The sequence below is a fragment of the Phyllobates terribilis genome, unplaced genomic scaffold (genome assembly GCF_046119375.1).
Source record: "Phyllobates terribilis strain yellow unplaced genomic scaffold, ASM4611937v1 Scaffold_11__3_contigs__length_659146591, whole genome shotgun sequence".
Lineage (NCBI taxonomy): Eukaryota > Metazoa > Chordata > Amphibia > Anura > Dendrobatidae > Phyllobates > Phyllobates terribilis.
In genome coordinates this window covers 397,782,858-397,805,083 of record NW_027362771.1, presented here as the reverse complement: position 1 = coordinate 397,805,083, position 22,226 = coordinate 397,782,858, and the positions used below count along the sequence as shown (strand labels likewise).

Below are 22,226 nucleotides of genomic sequence, written 5' to 3'. Positions count from 1 at the left end.
ATGCATTATCAGTAGAGCAGGGACTAGCCCAACCTCTGAAACAGACATAATTGATGCCACTTCATTTCATGGAGGGGGCAGAAGCTGCGGAAGTGACCACAGCTTCTACCACCTTATGACGTCCTGTGTGAGTATTCCAAACAAAATGCCATTGGAGGTTAAAAAAAAAAAGACTGGAAGTCAGACTGGAGAGGGTATATTAGGGAATTTTCAATTGAAGTATATAAAAAAAGGAGATTAGAAAATTACATTATTTAGATAAATGTTTAGTATGAAATTCACCTTTGGTTTCAGACCACCCCTTTAAGTTCAGCCGACTGGTTCGGCCCTCAAAAGCAGTGCCAGTTTCTCATGTGGCCCCTTGGGAAAATTAATTGCCCACCCCTGTGTTATATGGTCTGTTTTATTGGTGGATTGCATGTTTCCATGTACAGTGACTGTTTTATTTAGAGACGACGCATATGAATGGCCTCTAATACTATTGCCATACTTCTCAGACTACAGGTGCATCTCACTAAATTAGAATATCAAAAAGTTAATTTATTTCAGTTCTTCAATACAAAAAGTGAAACTCATATAGAGTCATTACACAGCGTGATCTATTTCAATTGTTTATTTCTGTTAATGTTGATGATTATGGCTTACAAGCAGCCAATGAGCACAAGTCATTATCTCATTAAATTAAAATAATTAACAAACACCTGTAAAGGCTTCCTAAGCATTTAAAAAGGTCCCTTAGTCTGTTTCAGTAGGCTCCACAACCATGGGGAAGACTGCTTACTTAACAGATGTCAAAGAAAGCTCCCAATACAAATGCCAAATGTGTCAAAAGGGGTTGATTGTGTAAAGGAGATTAGAAGTGTGTCTAATTGGTCGCCGTCTCACCAGTAGACCACAAAAAAAGAGTAGGTCGTAATAGTATTGAACAGTGCTAATCGATCCCTTGAAGTCCAGTAATAAAAGCTATATGGTGCGGTATATGTTTTTTAGCCGACAAGCTCATGGGTGATGGAAGCCAATGTGTGGCATGTGTTACCGCCATCCATTTAGATGTATTTGTCATAAGCTTTTTATACCGTGTTTTGTAATTTATCCATTAAATTGATGCCTTAACGGAGCTATGGGTGACTAATACCAATATTAGCTCTTATTCAGACATCAGTAATTTTGGTTAATAAATAATCAGTATTTGTAAGCTAAAATCAGTGGCTCAAGAACCCAAAAGAACTGTCTTCTATTATACTTTTTTCTTTGTGGGATCCACTGCTGATTTTGGCTTAAAAATATTTATTAACGGGCTTCAGCTCAATCTCAAGCCATGGCAACTTGATGAATGGTTGCCCTGTAGAAAGATGGGTCTTGTGCAAGCCTAGAATGGGTCCACCAGGGTCTTCTCCGCCTTTATTTTGATTGCATCAAGACATTGGGAATACTGATGCAGAATACTGATTGAAATACTAGATACTGATCAAATACTACATACAGTACTGTGTGTATATATAGATGTACAGTGTGAATAAGGCCTGGCTTTGTGTGCTGGAGTGATTCAGCGCAGCACACTTGTCACCGAACAAAATATAATGCAACAGCCCATCCTAATGATCATCTTGTGGTGTTGTTACTACATCTGTGATTAGTTGGCTTTTATCCTTGTTTCAGTTTCTGCCTAGTAACGATGATGTAATGGAGAGAAGGGAACGGAAGGAGGAGAATAAAAGTATGGCTGTTTAAACCTACCATCCAGCATCTCTGTGTGGCCTTCTGGAGTTCCTTTCGTCTGCATAACAACACCACAACTGGCGACGAGGAAGCGTTCATTATCAGCTAAAGGTATTTCAGCTCTACAACAATGGCCTGTTTACCTGCCTTCCCTGCTTTTGATGTACATCAGTCCCCAGCTAACCTAGCAGCATGTTGGGAGAAATGGCTGAAGCGTTTTGATATATTCCTACAAGCCATGAACATATCAGATGATACCAGGAAGAAAGCCATGCTATTACATTATGCAGGGGAACAAGTCTATGATATCTTCACTACTCTGCCTAATACTGGAGAAGACAAAGACTATGAGCTCAGCAAGGCAGCATTAAGCAAATACTTCTCCCCACACAGAAATGCGGCATTTGAAATCTTCAAGTTTAGACAATTAAAGCAGTCAGCAACAGAAAATATTGATGAATATCATGTCCGACTACGGCACCTTGCAGCTTACTGTGAATTTGCAGATGTCGACAAAGAGATCCAAATGCAGATTTTACAAGGCTGCATCTCCTCTAAATTACGGAGACAAGCACTCAGAGATCCCACCATGACTTTAGCAAAACTGCTTGAAACAGCACGTGTAAATGATACCGCCGAAAAACAAGCTAAACTCATAGAGAACATTTGAGTGCGAGGCGGAAGCACCATCTTGTATAGCAAAGCTAACACAGAGACCGCCTGTGCCTCATACGCAGGGGGCAACTTGCTACAACTGCGGAGGGTCGTATCCTTACCAGAATATCTGCCCAGCAAAAGGGGGGACCTGCCATAATTGTGGAAAACAAAACCATTTTGCAAAAGTGTGTAGATCCAAACCACAATCCCCTCATCCCACAGTACAACCCAGGTCACAAAAAGTCCAAACGCTGCAGCTTACTGACGAGCCTCACAGTACTTATCTATTCTCAGTAACTGCAGAGGGATCTCAAACACTGCACGCACTTACCAGTCCAAGGCGACTTATCCTGATAAATGGCAGTCCGGTGGAAGCCCTAGTAGACACGGGGGCGTCAGTAAACGTCATCAGCCGTGCAGTCTATAGCCGACTCCCGAACAGACCTGCTCTACAAAGCACTAGCCTAAAGATTTTTCCTTATGGTTCAGCATCGGCACTACCCCTGTGCGGCGAATTTCAGTCAGAACTTGCAGCTGACGGGAAGTCCATCACCGACACTGTATATGTAGTAGAGTGCTCCGCAGACACGCTTCTCAGCTGCAGTACTGCTATATCTCTGGGTCTGGTCAACCTGTTCAATAGCGTCACGGGTCCTTCGGCCCAACACATCATGCAGAGGTACCCCAATCTCTTTAAAGCTCTCGGTAAGCTAAAAGACATTCAGATAAAATTGCATATTGACCAGTCAATACAGCCGTCTGTTCAACCTCACAGGCGCATCCCATTTCATGTCCGCAAACTTGTGGAGCAAGAACTGCAAGATCTGGAAGCGTCTGATGTTGTTGAACGAGTTGAAGGCCCGACCCCTTGGGTATCGCCCATTGTTGTTGCACCAAAACCAAAGCAGCCTGGTAAAATCCGGCTATGTGTGGATATGCGGCATGCCAATCTGGCTATTCAAAGAGAAAGGCACATCACGCCCACTATTGATGACATTCTCGCAGACCTGAATGGTGCAAAAGTATTCTCTAAAATTGATTTAAAATCAGGTTATCATCAACTTGAGTTGCATCCAGATTCCAGATACATTACAACTTTTAGTACCCACGTGGGTTTACGACGATTCAAGAGGTTGAACTTTGGTATCTCATCTGCGGCAGAAATATTTCAGAACGTTATCAGTCAGGTTCTTTCTGGAATAGCAGGAGTCCTAAACGTCAGTGATGACATTCTTATATATGGTACAACCCAAGAGGAGCATGACAGTCACTTAGAGCAAGTGTTTCAGAGACTGCAAGCCTGCAATCTAACTGTCAATCCGTCAAAATGTGAGTTTAACCAAAAGTCATTAAGCTTCTTTGGATATATCTTTTCTGAGCAAGGAGTTTCAGTAGATCCTCAGAAAATTTCTGCCATAAAGTCAGCAAGCCAACCTCAATGTGTCAGAGGTTCGCAGTTTTCTAGGACTAGTCACGTACTGTGGACGATTTATACCTGATCTGGCCACGGTCTCCGAACCCCTGCGACTACTCACGAAAAAAGACACTCCTTGGACATGGACTACTGAACACCAAGCAGCATTCGACTCCATGAAGTCCAGTCTAACTGGCGACACCGTCATGGCCTATTTTGACCCTCTAAAGTCCACCGAGCTGATCGTGGACGCAAGTCCGGTGGGCCTGGGTGCAATTCTCACACAAGTGTCCAAAGCAGGCAACGTCTCTACCATTTCCTATGCAAGCAAAGCCTTAACAGAGACAGAACAACGCTATTCACAAACTGAAAGGGAAGCTCTTGCGGTTGTATGGGGATGCCTTCATTTTCATCTGTACCTTATGGGACATAAATTCACAGTGATAAGTGACCACAAACCGCTCATTCCGCTTTTCAACAAACATTCTTCAAAGCCTCCCCCACAACTTGAACGCTGGTTGCTCCGCCTACAGAACTACCAGTTTCGGTTGAGATACGAGGCAGGAGCTGGTAATCCGGCAGACTACTTCTCGAGACACCCAACACCACAAACTACCAAGGACGACATCCCAGCAACTATCCTTGCAGAGGAACATATCAACTTTATTGTTGCACATTCTGTGCCAAAAGCCATGACTATGGAGGAAATACAACAAACGGTGGATTCCGATCACCAACTTCAGTTAGTTATAGAGACTGTTCGATCTAAAAATTGGAGCAATTTTCTTGCTGAAGCCCGCCTCCAAACACCAGATCAAACAACCTACTTGACAGCTTTCTTTAATGCACGACATGCTCTCTCCGTGCCGGATTCAAATCTACTGTTGCGTAACAATCGGCTGGTGATACCCCAGAAGCTTCAAAGCAGAGTACTGGATCTGGCCCACGAGGCTCATCAAGGGGTGGTGAAAACAAAGCAATTACTGAGAGAGAAAGTCTGGTTTCCAGGACTAGACAAAAAAGTAGAGGCACTTATTGAAACTTGCATACCTTGCCAAGCAACTACAATTAACCATAGACGCGCACCCTTACAAATGACACCCCTGCCAGAGGGCCCGTGGACTGCTGTTAGTGTTGACTTTTGTGTTTTACCGGATCACTCCTATCTGCTGGTTGTCATGGATGACTATTCGAGGTTCCCAGTCATTGAACATGTTTCGACAACCTCTGCCAGGGCTGTTATACCAAAATTGGACAAGATCTTCTCGGCATATGGCATACCGGAAACAGTGAATGCCGACAATGGACCACCTTTTAATAGCACAGACTTTCGATCATTCGCAACCTATCTGGGTTTCACTCACAGGAAAATAACTCCTTACTGGCCTCAGGCCAATGGTGAAGTGGAACGGTTCATGCAATCAATCAACAAAACTTTGAGGATCGCTACCATGGAGCACAAGGATTTACAGCAAGAGCTACACAGATTTCTTAGACAGTACAGAGCTACACCCCATTCTACTACCGGGGTACCACCCGCCACTGCGCTGTTCAACAGGCCTATGCGTGTCAAACTCCCGAGCGTTCCGCTGAGTCCTGTTCAAACACCAATTGCTACTAAGGATGCCATATCCAAACAGAAGATGAAGAGGTATGCAGATAAGAGCAGTCATCGTTGCAAGCCGCCGGAAGTTTTGGTGGGAGATTGGGTCCTTGTAAAAAGACTAAGACCTAGTGACAAGTTTGCATCACGATACTATCCTGAACCCTTTCAGGTCACACAAGTCAAAGGCACCATGGTCACTGCTCAAGATCACGGTCGCCAGGTCACAAGGAACGTGTCACATTTTAAAAAACTTTGTGACTATATCCCAGAAACAGACGAGGCAGATGGCGATGACGTCCTGCCGGGTCCCCAGAGCTCAGCAGTTCCAAGGGAGGATACCTCAGAGGATTCGGAAAGTTCATCTGGGACTGAGATGTCTCACCGCTATCCAGCGAGGGCAAATCGAAGACCGCCAGCCCACCTCTTGGACTATGTTCTGCAGTAAAAAGAAAAAAAAAGAAAAAAAAAAACAAAACCCTTTGTACTAATGTGAATTTTTGAACCGTTATCCAGTTCTATTGTTTTGTTTTGTGAGAAGAGGAGAGATGTGGTGTTGTTACTACATCTGTGATTAGTTGGCTTTTATCCTTGTTTCAGTTTCTGCCTAGTAACGATGATGTAATGGAGAGAAGGGAACGGAAGGAGGAGAATAAAAGTATGGCTGTTTAAACCTACCATCCAGCATCTCTGTGTGGCCTTCTGGAGTTCCTTTCGTCTGCATAACAACACCACACATCTCTCACCCATATAGTGAAGACCCATAAAGAAAAACAGACAATGTCAGCATATCGACTAATTAATGTCTGAATAAACAGACACAGCTTCATTCATTATAAGCTTATGCTCAAAACATTTGTAACTGCCCTTCATCGTGTTAATCCCTTCACCCCACAGCCAGTTTTCACCTTCCTGACCAGGCCAAAATTTACAATTCTGACCAGTGTCACTTTATGTGGTAATAACTCTGGAACACTTCAACTTATCCCAGTGATTCTGAACATATTTTTTCTGGACATGTTGTACTTTGTTAGTGGTAAATTTAGGTCGCTATTTTTGTGTTTATTTGTTAAAATATTGGAATTTTGATGAAAATTTAGAACATTTTGCAATTTTCAAACTTTTAATTTTCATGCCCTTAAACCAGAGTTATATCACACAAAATAGTTAATAAATAGCATTTCCCACATGTCAACTTTATATCTTATCATATTGACACCACGTGTGTACTACAAAATTTTATGATTGGGCGATGAAGAAAAAATAAAAAAAATTTTACCACAAATTTAGTTTTAGTCCCAAATTTTACGTTTTCACATGGGGAAATGGGTAAAAATGGCACCAAAATTTGTCACACAATTTCTGCTGAATGTGGAAATACCCCATATGTGGCTGTACAGTACTGCTTAGCCACACTGCAAGACTCGGGAGGGACAGGGCGATATTTGACTCTTGGAGAACAAATTACTGTAGAATAGTTTGCGAACTCCATATACAGAGCCACTTAGTGCCATAAGAGCAGAATCACCCATCAAGTGACCCTATTTTGAAAATTTACACCCCTCTAGAAATTTATCTACAGCTGTAGTGGTGATTTTCACTCCGTGGGTGTTTTTCAGAAACAAGCAGCAGTGGATGTTGCTAGATGAAAATTGCAAATCTGCCATTCTAGTGCCCAGTACGTTGTCGTGCCCAGCTCGTGCTTCTGGAGACAAGCACCCATAAGTTAGGCGGCACACACTGGAGGTCAGAATGGCAGGGGGCATTAGAATTTCGGAGCGCAGAATTTGCTGAATTTCTTTTGGTGGCGAGGAGCCATAGAACTTTTCCACAGCCTTTGTGCTACCAGTAATGTGGAAGCCACTTATATTTCCATTGACAGATGACAAACCTGAGTGGACACTTGCTTTTTTGTGGATTGAGTAGAAGCTTTTATTGGTAACATTTTTGGATCACGTTTATCCTGTGCTCAACGCTGAGCACTTGCATTGTGGTTTTCATCTGAATTTCGGAATGACTTGATTCAGATGAAACCCCTGAGGGATCCATTCACTATAATGAGGCAGCAGAGTTAATGTGTACTCCGTCTGGCTTCTGTTCAGCAGTGTCCTTATTTTCAGAAGTGCACAAAACACTTTTATGCACTCTTCCACACTGCCTCCATTTGCCTCATCATTATAGGGAATCTTCCCCCGGGGTTCTGTCTGAATCACGTATTCCAGAGATTTACACAGAAACCCAAGTGTAATTGCTCCGTGCAGAGCGCAGGATAAATGTGAGCTGAGCCTTACTGCGATCTTTGGGAGGCAGAATGAACAAATCAACAGCAAGTCAAGAACTGGTTTTATTTCTTTTTGACGCCGTTCGTGTGGTATAAGTGATTAAACGAATTTATTCTTCAGGTTGGTGCAATTAAAGTGATACCAGATTTATATCTGTTTTCTTATGTTTGGCTGCTAGTGCGCACTAAAAGAGAGGTTTTGGTTTTTTTTTGTTTTGTTTTTGCAAAAAACAAGTTTTGCATCGCTTTATTTTGAGAGCTATAATTTTTCTATATTTCTGCTGACAGAATCATGTGAAGGCTTCTTTTTTGCAGGACGAGCTGACATTTTTATTGGTATGATTGGGCACATAACATTGATTGCTTTCTATTCTGATTTTTAAGAGACAGAATGAACAAAAGCCAGCAATTAAGGATTTTTTTGCTGTTGTTGTTCACTGTGCTGTGTGGTAAAAGTGATAAGGCAGCTTTATTCTTCCTGTCAGCATAATCACAGCGATACCACATTTATGTTTTGGCGCTTTTACACAATAAAAATTATTTTATAGAAAGAATTTTTTGCAATTCTAAGCGCTATAACTTTATTTCTCCACTGACAGAGCTGTATGGTGGCTTGTTTTTTGCGGGACAAGATGACGTTTTCAGGGTTGCCTTAGCAACCATAGGGGCCTCTCAATGACATCGGGGGAGTGTGAATCTGAAGAGAGGGAGCCCCTGACCATGATGTAAAATTGCATCAAATGTCGTGATGGGATTAAATAAGACAACTTCACCACCCTCATCATCTTACTGTCCCACAATTCAACATGACTCTTTAACACTTTTGACTCCCTCAGTCTTAACGTGGAAGCCCCCATCAACCTCAGCGCTGTCAATCTATTCATTTCAAAGAAAAAATTCACTATATCCAATAGAAAATTTTCTCCAAATCCCCTGATGACATGAATCCTCTTCCCTCTTGCACTTATTGAAAGACCGAAAATTAACTTGATTTAGTCGAAGAAGTCCTGTTTCTTGCTGCTTCTTGCCCAACAAGCTGCTCCCTCTACTAACCTACTTAAATCCAACATTACCATTTTCATGAATGGTTTTACCATAACTCCCACATTGTACGCTCATTGTCTATGGGTTATATTTGACTCTGATCTTTCTTTCTCTCCTTATATCCGAATACTTGCTCATGTCACCTGCAGCTCAAGAACATCTCAAAAATGTGACCTTTTCTTACCTTTTAAAACTGCAAAAAATTCTCACTGTTGCTCTGATTTATTCTAGTTTGGACTACTACAACTCTCTACTAACCAGTTGCCTGTTACTAAACTATCTCTTCTCCAATGTACCCTAAATGCAGCAGCCAAGGTCATATTTCTGTCCAACAGCTACACTGTTGCCTCGACTGCCAGTCATTGCACTGGTTGCCAATCTGCTATCGAATACAATAGACTTAAGGCTGACATCCTCTATAACACAAACTTCCCACTCTGGTCTTCTAAACTTCTCACATGCTGCACCAGTTCTCTTGAATGCATTACCTCAGTCAATTTGGTTAATTCCCAGTAGCCTCTGTTTTAAGCGTGCTCTAAAAACACATTTCTTTATATTGTCTGATCACCTCACTAATTTAACTATTACCTGTTCCTCCCTCCTAAAATTTCCTAAGAATCAGTACCCATCTATCATCTGTTCTCACAACCTCCATGAACTCAGTAGCACTCTGTAGCTGTACTTGTATAAATACAGGCTGGTGATTGGTTCATACAGCGTTATGTGAATGTCCCTATTATATTGATTGCTGGGACCATACACCACATAAAGGTCCTTACTCCTCTTGGTAGTTGTTGAATTGTGTTACTCTGTAATGTCTTATCTTGTTTGTACAAGTAAAATTGGGTTCAAAGTTCTGTAAGCCTGTTTCTGGTCATCAACATGTGTAGTTTGTAGAAAAATAACAAGAATGTTAAGTTGAGATGTTTGCTTTGATGGTCTTTCTACAGTTTATCAGAAGGATGAAACTTTCAAGAAAGAATGTTGAGTTTAGTGGTACATTGCATCCATGACACTCAACATGGACAGTTAAGCTTTGTTCTTTAACAAGTTGGTTTGCAACAGTAAATTCCCACTTTAATAGTTGAGTGAACAAGTCCTTTTTAGCATACCGAGTGTGTGTGTGTGTGTGTGTGTGTGTATGTATGTATGTGTGTATATATATATATATATATATATATATATATATATATATATATATATATATATATATATATATATATATATATATATATATATATATTATATAATATGGCCAGACATTATATAAAAAGATGATTTCATTAAAATCCCATATTTTTTTTAAGACTTATTAAAAATGATCAAGTTGGGCATCATGTTTTAAATAAAAAAAGGTCCTTCCTCTGATATAAGGATTGGCAAAATTGTTAATCAGTATTGGCCAACAATTTGTGGCTGGTGGCTTCCCGATTACAGATATGTTGGGGTCCATGTAGAGTTTCATCAGACCACTATACAATGACTTTAGCCACTTTGAGATATTCATAGATGTGACTTACAGCTTTGCTGCTTTCTGAGCCTGAGCATATCTCGAGACCCATTAAAAATCTTCTCCCACAATCTGCAATGTACGTTTACAGTGTATATTCAAGTGTGCTCAGTGCATTAGCAAGAACTATACATCTGAAGAGGTTATGTCCCGTGTTACATCGTAACACGGGATGTTGCATCTTATAACTGTTGCTAAATTTGCATCGTAGTTCCCACTGTGAGCAGAGACAGAACAATGTCTTTAGATCCATGTCAAAGGTCTTTGTGAAAAACCGTGCTTCCCTGCAGGCTTTAACTCTCCTTAATTCATTAATAATGTGTGTATGACTGTAAAATAAACAGCAATGGCCCTGTTACCTCGGTCTGTGACCAAGAGATTAGAATGTGGTAGAAAGGCCAAATGTCTTCAGAATGAAATGTAAACTCTTACAAGCCATAAAACATAACCCAAACCTGAATTAAACAATAGGTCAGTTTCTTATGATGGCTTCCATTTAAGACTTAATACACTGGTGACCAAAAGAGTAACAATGTTTTGAACATTTGCCTACAGGCTCGATATCTCACCATCCTCTACTGCTTAGAATGTGAGACTACCATCATTTTTATAGACAATCATCTTGGCTATCTCCTACATAAATTTGACTTGCAACTATTTAGCATTTGATTAGTTATGCTGATTCTTGTCATGTCATTGCGTTGTTACTGTTCTACTCCTAAAAATCTAAATTTTAAGTTTTATTTAGTCCATTTATTTAATCCACCTGTGGCTTTCAACGCTGCCTGAATCCTTCTGGGCTTGCTCTCAATCAGATTCAAGCGTGCGTTAACCCAAATCTGATCCCAGGTCTCTTCTACACGTTCCAAATGTTGGTGCATACTGGTCGACTCACTTGGGTATGTATACAACTTTTTCTTCAACTCTACCCTCAAGTGTTCAGTTGGGTTGAGGTCTGGAGACTTTGGGGGCCAATACAACACCTCTACTTCATTGTCATTGAACCATTTCTTCGCCAATATTGATGTATGCTTTGAGTTGATGTCCTGCTGGAACACTGTCATCCTTTTCATACCCATAATACTCGAGTGTATGAAGTGACTCATCTTGTATGATACTCTCATATCTCCGCATTCAGACCACCATCAATCATGGTCAAGAATCCAACGCCTTTGGCTGTGAAACAACCTCATTTCATCAGGCTTCTTCCACCAAATTTGACAGCTCCTTCAACTTCTTGATCTGTTAGACCCATTTTCCCTTGTTTCTTCCAGACTCATTTGCACCCATCAGAACCTAGATGGTGAGATATGGAGCCTGAAAATCAAAAGTTCAAAACATTGTTATCCTTTCTCTTTCCCCATGACGGCACCACGGAGAGCGAGGATCCGCCCTTCAAGGACAGGAAACCTACAGATAAAAAGGGCGGCACCTCTCTCCCACATCAGTTGGTTTCCTGTCCTTGACAGGGACCTACGGATGAAAGTTCCTGGAATGGAATGCAGATAGGATATGAGACTTACCAGGCCCGGCCAGACCAGTTTCGGCAGCGGGGGTTCCCTGCCTCGGCTGGTGCAGTGTCCTGTAGCGCCACCGCTGGGGTCAGCGGGCCTCTAGGGTGGCAGGGAGACGCGGCACAGCAAGGAACTGGATCACTGCGGTCTCCGGTGGCGTCGGGGCCCAGGTAAATGGCGGGGCTTCCGGGGCTCGGGTTAGTGAGTAGGCCTGAAGCCCTGGGGCCTGGGTCGGAGACTTGCCTGGGCTTCGTGAAGCGCGCGCGAGCCCAAATGCTCCGACTTCTCTCAGCAATCGTCTGGCGCGCGCGCTTCACGAAGCCCAGGCAAGTCTCCAACCCGGGCCCCGGGGCTTCAGGCCTACTCACTAACCCGAGCCCCGGAAGCCCCGCCATTTACCTGGGCCTCGACGCCACCGGAGACCGCAGCGATCCAGTTCCTTGCTGTGCCGCGTCTCCCTGCCACCCTAGAGGCCCGCTGACCCCCACGCCAGCGCTCCCCTCTGACGCAAAGGTGCGGCACACCGGAAGTGACGTGGGGCGCGTGCGCCGGTGCTCCCCTCTGACGAGGGCGATGCGGGGCGCGCGCGCCGGAAGTGACGCGGCCGCGGGTCCCTCTGGGAGCGGCGCGGGAAACTGACCGCACGGGGGGAGCGCCCCCCTTCCCTCCCTATTGGTACACAGCGGTGGCCTAACGGGGGGAGGGGGGAGACACACCTGTAACACAGGTACTAGGCCAGAGGGGGGAGGTGGACCCCTATTGAGTTTAAATGGCCAGGGAAACACAGGGGAGTGCTTCCTGTCATTCTCTGGCACTCTACAGCTATGAGCGAGCAGGAGCCCCAGGAGGTACAGTCCCTGCATCCCCACTCACCATCGCCTCAGAGGAAGCGTATTAAAGGATCCTCCAGCGGGCCTTCACAGCAAGGGGATGGAGGAAGCGGGCGTTCTGGCAGGTCTTCACTACGTGGCAAGGACTCCAATGCGGCATCAGCCTCGAGGAAGGACCCAGCTACTGGATCGGGTTCCTCTTCAAATTCGGTATTCCCTCTTACTACGGGTCGGTAAGTGATCTTCATGAAAGCTCACTTGTAACTTGAGACCCTCTCTCCTTTCTTCTCAGGGAAGGAAGAGTACGAGCAAATCCAAGCACAGGGTCTGCGTGCTTTGCGTGGCGGATCTGCCCACTGCTTGGCAAAAGAGACTGTGCAACTCATGCATTGAGCAAACTATTTGTGAGGAGACCCCTAAGTTTGCCACCGAACTCAGATCCCTGATTAAATCTCAGGTGGAGGACACCTTTAAGTCCCTGCAGAAGGGGGGGGAAGAAACAAGGAAGAACTAGACACCTATCCCCGGTGCAGGAGTCCAGTGGTTCAGATGAGGAGGGAGTAGTCTCCGATTCATCGTCTTCAGGGGACGGGGGTCATAGTTGTTTCCCTATAGATGGAACCGATACCTTGATTAAGGCAGTTAGGGCTACTATGGGGTTCGTGGATCCTCACCCTAAAAAATCTATCCATGACATAATGTTTAGTGGCCTAGGACAGAAGAAAGAGATCCTTCCCTCTTAATGATCAAGTACATTCTCTAAGAGGGAATGGATAAAACCAGAGAGGAAAGGGTTGTTGGCACCCAAAAGAAAATACCCCTATGAGGACCCTGTGTGCTCCTTCTGGGGGAAGGCGCCTAAAATTGATGTTGCGATAGCCAAGACCTCTAGGAAGTTTTCCCTGCCATTTGAAGACATGGGGGTGCTGAAAGACCCTATGGATAAGAAAGCTGACTCCTTTTTGAAAGGAGCTTGGGAGGCGGCAGGGGGGGGGGGGGGTTAAAACCCGCGGTAGCAGCCACATGCACGGCCAGATCTTTGATGGTCTGGCTAGACCAACTAGAAGCACAGTTGAAGGATAAAGCCTCAAGGGATGATATAATAGACTCCATCCCAGTGATGAAGGGCGCAGCGGCTTTTCTGGCTGATGCCTCGGCCGACTGTCAGGCTGGCTGCTAGGGCTGGGAGTTTTTCAAACGTAGCTAGGCGGGCCCTCTGGCTCAAATGCCTGCCAGGCGACCTACAAACGAAGTCTAGGCTGTGCTCCATCCCGTGTGACGGGGAATTCTTATTCGGGTCCACTCTTGATGATATCCTAGACAAGGCCGGGGATAACAAAAAACGCTTCCCGGTCCTCTCTGGTACTTTTTAGGAGATCTTTTCGGAGTAGAAAATTCATGCGAAGGAGACCCCCCCCCCCCCCCCCCAAAGACCAGGACAGGTGGGAGGACAAGCGGCAGAGAAAGGCCAAGGGGTTCATGTTTAACAGGCCCCCTGGTGACAGTAGGAAACCCGCCCAATGAAAGTCAGCCCCAGGTGGGGGGGAGGCTTCTCCATTTCATCCCGGCCTGGGAAAAAATATCAAACGAGCGCTGGATTTTAGACCTGGTAAAATCGGGGCTAAGATTCCAATTCCTCTCCACTCCCCGTCCAAATTTTGTAGTAACCCCCCTGAGGTCTTCAGAGGTAGAGCAGTTGGATCTAGAACAAGAGGTTCTAGGCCTAGTGGACAAGGCAGTCCTTCAGGAAGTCCCAGCTCAGGAGGTAGGCATTGGGTTCTACTCCCCTCTATTCCTCAGGAAGAAACCGGATGGAACATTCAGGACTATTGTAAATCTAAAGAAATTGAACAGAGTTCTGAAAGTTCATTCATTCAAGATGGAATCAATAAAAACATCTGTGAAATTGTTGTTCCCGGGCTGTTTTATGGCTGTCCTGGATCTGAAGGACTCATATTATCATGTCCCCATACACAGAGACTTCCAAAAATTCCTGAGGGTAGCAATACCGATAAGGGGCACAATAAGGCACTACCAATATACGGCTCTCCCCTCCGGGTTAGCAATAGCCCCAAGAATCTTCACAAAGGTGGTGGCAGAGGTTATGGCCCATCTGAGGGAGAGGAACATTCTAATAGTCCCGTACTTAGACGATCTACTTATTATAGGCAACTCGTTCAGCCATTGCAAGGACCATCTAGCAAAAGTCATGGGTTCCTTGACGAGTTTGGGCTGGCTGTTAAATCTAAAAAAATCCAGGCTGGAACCAGTTCAAGAACAAGAGTACTTGGGTATCCTGTTAGATTCAAGGAGTCAGGAATGCCGTCTCCCGGCGGAGAAAATCCAAAGCATGATAGCCCAAGTGTCCTACATGAAGAACCATCCCGATATGACTCTGAGGGGAGCAATGTCCCTCCTAGGGTCCATGACGGCCTGCATCCTGGGGGTCCGCTGGGCTCAGTTACACACCAGGGGCTTACAGTGGGAGATCTTGGGGGCAGAAAGGTCACTAAGAGGGCACTTAGAAGGTCGGCTGACATTATCATCAAAAACTTTGCTTTCCCTGACATGGTGGACAGAGGGGGACAATCTAGGCAGAGGCGTCCCATGGACTATACCAGTATCTCTGATGGTAACGACGGATGCAAGCCCCAGGGGGTGGGGGGCTCATCTAAATGACCAAGTGGCTCAGGGGGTCTGGTCGAAGGATTTAGAAGAGGTATCCTCCAACATGAAGGAACTCCTGGCGGTGAAGTATGGCCTCTTAGAATTTCTAGACACGCTAAGAGGCCACCACGTGAGAGTGTTTTCGGACAACAGGGTAGTGGTGGCATACTTAAATCACCAGGGTGGTACCCGCTCTCATTCTCTTCTAAGAGTGTCAAGTTCCATCCTCCGGGTAGCAGAGAACAATTTAGAATCTCTATCGGCACTCCACATAAAAGGGACAGAGAACGTCACTGCGGACTTCCTGAGCTGGACCCAGCTGAGACAGGGCGAGTGGGAGCTGAACCAGCGAGTGTTCGACAAAATCACGAGGGTTTGGGGGCCCCCCTCCATAGACCTATTCGCCAACTGGAAAAACAAGAAAGTGGACACGTTCTGCTCGATCGACCCCAGGGGGAACCCAGCGGCGCAAGATGCCTTCTCGATCATATGGAACCACCAGCTAGCGAATGCCTTTCCTCCGATTGCTCTCATTCCGGCAGTTCTGATGAAGATCAGGGAAGACGAGGCAAACGTGATCTTGATCGCCCCCTTCTGGCCAAGGAGGCCTTGGTTTTCCTGGCTAAGGATAATGTCCGCCTCCGACCCCTGGGTCCTTCCGGAAGTTCCGGATCTACTGTCCCAGGGACCAGTCCTTCATCCACAGGTAGCAAACTTGCACCTGACAGCTTGGAGTTTGAGAGGGCGCTCTTGAGGGATAGAGGGTTCTCCCCCAATTTAATCTCCACCTTACTGCAGAGTAGAGATGAGCGGTGTTCGACTAGAACTGTTCGCCAATCTCAAATTCGAGCTGTTTTGGGCGGTGTTCGAGTTGTTCGACGAACCCGAACGATTTGCAAAAAATTCGGCTGTTCGAGGTTATGTTCGATAACTGTTCGTGCACCAAAAGCGTGTCCTGCATGTCTGGCGCTATTTAGAGCACCAATCATGCAGGGATTGTCTGCCACTCACTGTAATGCCACAGCCATGGTGGTTGTGGCATTACAGTGATTGCCCAAATCGATGGGAACAGTGCCAACAGTGAAACCTGAAAAGCCGGCAATTCAGCAGCGGCATACACCGGTACCCGACAATTTAGAACCGAAAGAATAGAGCTTCACACATAGATTAGATAGATATAAACATGTCAGCCACATATATACGAAGTACAGTGAAAGTGCTGCTTACTGTACTTGTCATTTAGCGTAAAGGATTTATCAAAAAAAATAATAGTGTTTTCATGCACCGTCTCTTTAAAAAAGCCGGCCGGCAATTCAGCAGCGGTACCCGACAATTTATAACAGACAGAATAGAGCTTCACACATAGATTAGATAGATAGAAACATGTCAGTCACATATATATGAAGTACAGTGATAGTGTTGGTTACTGTACTTGTCATTTAGTATTAAAATAAAGGATTTATTTAAAAAATTGGCGTGGGGTTCCCCTTAATTTTAGGCTCTAGCGGAGGTTAAGCAGACGGCTGGGGCAGATGTTTGAAGCCTGGGAAGGGGGTAATACCCACGGAGCTTCCCAGGCTACTAATATCAGCCCCCAGCTGAATACATAGCCTTTACTAGCTATTAAAATGGGGGACCCCCCAAAAAAAACGACGTGGGGTCCCCCCTAATTTAATAGCTAGCAAAGGCTAGGCAGACAGCTGGGGGCTGATATTAATAGCCCAGGAAGGGAGCCATGAATATTGGCCCCCTCCCAGGCTAGAAACACCAGCCGTCAGCCGCCCCAGAAATGGCGCATTCATAGGATGCGCCAATTCTGGCACTTAGCCTCGCTCTTCCACGCTGCCCTGGTGTGGTGGCAGGGGGTAATAGGGTTGGGGTTGATGTCGGCTTATAATGCCAGCTGACATCAAGCCCAGGTTAGTAATGGAGAGGCGTCTATAAGACACCCCCATTACTAACCCCATAGTCAAAGTTAAAAAAAACACAAACACCCAGAATAAAGTCCTTTAATTGAAATAAAGACACAATCCTTTATTGTTCTAAATTAAACCATACTTACCGTCACGCCCATTCCAGCTGAAGCCAACGATCTCCTGCAATAAAAGAAAAATAATAAAGCAACCTCATCCTTACCTTTCCATGGTTCCCAGGACAGCTTCAGCTCTGCTACATCGAGATGACAGGCTGGACCGCAGCAGAACGCTGCCATCCAGCCTCTCATCCCGCAGACACCTGAGAAGCGCAGGCTTGCTTGCGCTGCTCAGCGTCTCTCTGTGACGACATCCAGATGAGCCGAGTTCATGTCCAATGAACTCGGCTCACCTCATGCACGTCACTGACAGCGTGGGAAAATTCTCAAGCTGAAGCGGTGAGTGCAGGAGAATTCTCCCACGCTGTCAGTGACGTGCATAAGGTGAGCTCATGTCCAATGAACTCAGCTCACCTCCTGCACGTCACTGACAGCGTGGGAGAATTCTCCTGCACTCAGCGCTTCAGCGTGAGAATTCTCCCGCTGAAGCACTGAGTGCAGGAGAATTTTCCCACGCTGTCAGTGACATGCATAAGGTGAGCTCATGTCCAATGAACTCAGCTCACCTCCTGCATGTCACTGACAGCGTGGGAGAATTCTCCTGCACTCAGCGCTTCAGTGTGAGAATTCTCCCACGCTGAAGCGCTGAGTGCAGGAGAATTTTCCCACGCTGTCAGTGACGTGCATGAGGTGAGCCGAGTTCATTGGACATTAACTCGGCTCATCTGGATGCCCTCACAGAGAGACACTGTGGAGCGCAAGCAAGCCTGCGCTTCTCAGTGTCTGCGGGATGACAGGCTGGATGGCAGCGTTCTGCTGCGGTCCAGCCTGTCATCTCGATGTAGCAGAGCTGAAGCTGTCATGGGAACCATGGAAAGGTAAGGATGATGTTGCTTTATTATTTTTCTTTTATTTCAGGAGATCGTTGGCTTCAGCTGGAATGGGCGTGATGGTAAGTATGGTTTAATTTAGAACAATAAAGGATTGTGTGTTTATTTCAATTAAAGGACTTTATTCTGGGTGTTTGTGTTTTTTTTAACTTTGACTATGGGGTTAGTAATGGGGGTGTCTTATAGACGCCTCTCCATTACTAACCTGGGCTTGATGTCAGCTGGCATTATAAGCTGACATCAACCCCAACCCTATTACCCCCTGCCACCGCACCAGGGCAGCGTGGAAGAGCGAGGCTAAGTGCCAGAATTGGCGCATCCTATGAATGCGCCATTTCTGGGGCGGCTGACGGCTGGTGTTTCTAGCCTGGGAGGGGGCCAATATTCATGGCTCCCTTCCTGGGCTATTAATATCAGCCCCCAGCTGTCTGCCTAGCCTTTGCTAGCTATTAAATTAGGGGGGACCCCACGTCATTTTTTTGGGGGGGTCCCCCATTTTAATAGCTAGTAAAGGCTATGTATTCAGCTGGGGGCTGATATTAGTAGCCAGGGAAGCTCCGTGGGTATTACCCCCTTCCCAGGCTTCAAACATCTGCCCCAGCCGTCTGCTTAACCTCCGCTAGAGCCTAAAATTAAGGGGAACCCCACGCCAATTTTTTTTAATAATAAATCCTTTATTTTAATACTAAATGACAAGTACAGTAACCAACACTATCACTGTACTTCATATATATGTGACTGACCTGTTTCTATCTATCTAATCTATGTGTGAAGCTCTATTCTTTCTGTTCTAAATTATCGGGTACAGATGCTGAATTGCCGGCCGGCTTTTTTAAAGAGACGGTGCATGAAAACACTAATATTTTTTTTAATAAATCCTTTACACTAAATGACAAGTGCAGTAACCAACACTGTCACTGTGCTTCTTATATGTGTGACTGACATGTTTCTATCTATCTAATCTATGTGTGATGCTCTATTCCTTCTTGTCTAAATTGTCGGGTACCGGTGTATGCCGCTGCTGAATTTGCCGGCCTGCTTTTTTAAAGAGTGTCTTCTGAGCAGTTTGTCAGCTTTTGGACACCTTTGCAGGTGTTTTCTATGTGTTTTTGTTTGCCTGCCATTGGTTTTAACGGTGTTCGACGGTGTTCTAAGGTGTTCGACGAACAGTTCGACGAACAGTTCCTCGAACATCCCGGTGTTCGACGAACCGAACCGAACCCGAACACTACGGGGGTGGCTCAACACTACTGCAGAGTAGGAAACCCGTAACTACCAAACTCTACGGTAAAACCTGGAGAAGGTTTCTTTCTTTCACGGGGTCGGAAGTAGTGGGGGAGGCCCCTATTACTGCTATTTTGGAGTTTCTTCAAAAGGGGTTGGAGCAGGGGTTGGCCACAAGCACTCTGAAGGTTCAGGTGGCGGCACTGGGAGCTCTATATAACTGTGACCTGGGGGGGAATAGATGGGTCTCCAGGTTCATCAGGGCATCCCATAGGTCCAGGCCCCCCCCCCCCCCCCGAAGGTTCCTCCTTGGGACTTAAATCTCGTGCTTTCGGCTCTAACCAGGTGTCCCTTTGAACCTCTAGCGGACGTGTCTCTTAAAATCCTGTCCCTTAAGGCTTCCCTTCTAGTGGCCCTCACATTGGCACGTTTGATTAGTGATATACAAGCCTTATCAGCTGGGCCTCCTTTCACGCAAATCCTAGAAGATAGGGTGTCACTTAGGACTGACCCAGCGTACCTTCCTAAGGTGGGTTTCCTCTTCCACAGGTCACAGAGATCTCCCTCCCTTCCTTTTGTCCAGACCCAAAAAACAAGGGGGAAGAGGCCCTTCACACCTTAGACGTCAGGAGGTGCATTATACAATACTTAGAGGCCACACGAGAGTGTAGGAAGGATAGTTCTCTTTGTGTGCTTCCAGGGATCTCTGAAGGGACGGAAGGCTTCCAAGAGCACCCTGGCAAGATGGATAAGGGACGCCATCTCCCTGGCTTACTCCTCAAGTGGGGAAACTGCGCCGGCGGGCCTAAAGGCTCACTCAACTAGGGCAGTGGCAGCCTCCTGGGCGGAGAAGGCTGGGGCTTCTATCGAACAGATATGTAGAGCGGTGACCTGGTCTTCTCCTTCCACATTCTTTAAACACTACCGGCTAGATCTAACCTCGTCTTCAGACCTTACCTTTGGCAGAAGGGTTCTGGAAGCGGTGGTCCCTCCCTAATCTTCTCTTCTCTGCAATCTCTCCGTGGTGCCGTCATGGGGAAAGAGAAAGATGTAGTTACTTACCGGTAACTGGATTTCTCGGAACCCATGACGGCACCCGTATATTCCCTCCCTTCACACATGGGTGCGCACATTTGTATGTTGCCTTTGTTTAGTCACAGGGTGTGTCTGGCAAGCTCCTTTTAAAAAAAAAAAAAAAAGTTATATATATATAATATAATATAATATAATATAATATAATATAATATATTTTTTTTTTTATTTATTTATTTTTTTTTTTTAAATTTGTGTTACTAACCTGGCGGTCCTCTCGGTGCTCTGTAAACCAACTGATGCGGGAGAGAGGTGCTGCCCTTTTTATCTGTAGGTTTCCTGTCCTTGAAGGGCGGATCCCCTCTCTCCGTGGTGCCGTCATGGGTTCCGAGAAATCCCGTTACCGGTAAGTAACTACGTCTTTTGCTCATCAGTGTAAATCAGTGCCTACTCCATGTACACCACATCCATTCTTGGGCCAAGTGCACACACGTATTGGGTGTGTTTTTTTACCTCAGTATTTGTAAGCCAAAACTAGGAGTGGAAGAATCAGAGGAAAAGTATAATGGAAACAAGTCACCACTTCTGCATTTTTCACCCACTCCTGGTTTTGACTGACTAATATTTAGGGGAAAAACCCACCAAATACTCAACATGTGCACTTTGCCCAAGTGAGTACAGTGAAAATGTGAGGCTTTATGGAACTTTTTGGGTTTGGTTTATGTCAATAACTGGTGAGTTGATTAATGAACGTGTCAGGACGTACTTTGTGGGCGGAGTTAGCAATAATTTGTATGGCTCCCAAACAATATAAATATCCAAATGGCCCTCGGCAGAAAAACTGTTCCCCACCCCTGGTGTAGACCATGCAATCATGGTGGACTATCATTGACACTATAAAAGCTGAGGACTTGGAAAATAGTGGCCATTTTAGAATTTTACAGCCTAGGGATAGGCGTTCAGAGAGCACAGTTCACTATTAGATATAGGGAACAAAAGTGTAGTGTACTACAGCAGTGCTGAAAAAACATTGAAAATGGGAGTGGTAGTGAGTGACTGCAATCATATGGCAATAGAAATGGGACCAAGATCGGAATGCAGTTCGTGGACTGGTCGGCGCCTCTCCTGACCCAAGTGTGACAGCATCTCGTAATTCTATGGAGCTATAACACTCGGGTCAGGAGAGTCGCTGGTTAGTCCATGCACTGCCTTCCAATCTCGGTTTAATTTATAGGGCTGTCTGATTGCACCCTAATATGAAGATTAACAAGATGGGGAGGTGCAGGAACTGTAGAGTCTGTATGAATGTGATATGCTTCAGTACAGCACCTTTTATAACATATCTTATTCATTCTTAATGTATTACAAACAAGGAGGAAAGTTTAATACCTCTCAATCCTAATATTTTTTATTTGCAATAAAGAGCTCAAAAGGGTTCAACACATTACTGGGAGATCACAGAATTATAAAGGGTGATTCACTCGCTAATTACCTGGAAAAATTGCTGTAACCTCTAAAGGAGCCTAGCTATCATTCTGAAATTTGGACTGTACATACCTTGGTTCATGAGAAACTGATGTTTTAAATCAGGTGTTGAAAATGTCCACCGTTCGCATCTATTCCCGACTGCACGCGCCATTCCATATTGAATGTATTCCGCATCTGATGTTATAGCCTGAATTTATCACTTTATCTGTTCCTGTAATGTTCGTGACTTGTTACTGTACACCCGACCTTTCAAATGGCCCCAAATAAATTTTGGAGGTGTTAAATCAGACGACGATTACTCTATCATCAAAGAAGGCTTCA

The 22,226-nt window shown here is 45.1% G+C and overlaps 1 protein-coding gene across 2 annotated transcripts in view; it reads left to right on the top strand.

The window, feature by feature from the left end:
* The window catches only part of TNFAIP8L3 (TNF alpha induced protein 8 like 3), a 162,905-nt gene that overhangs the window by 33,772 nt on the left and 106,907 nt on the right, over positions 1 to 22,226 (top strand). Inside the window, exon 3 of one of the 2 annotated variants that reach the window (XM_073653046.1) lies at positions 1,660 to 6,305. The exons of the other annotated variant lie outside the window; for it this stretch is intronic. Coding sequence (XP_073509147.1) covers positions 3,967 to 5,841 — 1,875 coding nt within the window. The 5' untranslated portion in view covers positions 1,660 to 3,966 and the 3' untranslated portion in view covers positions 5,842 to 6,305. Of the gene's footprint in view, positions 1 to 1,659; positions 6,306 to 22,226 lie in introns of those variants that run through there. 2 annotated transcript variants of the gene reach the window in all.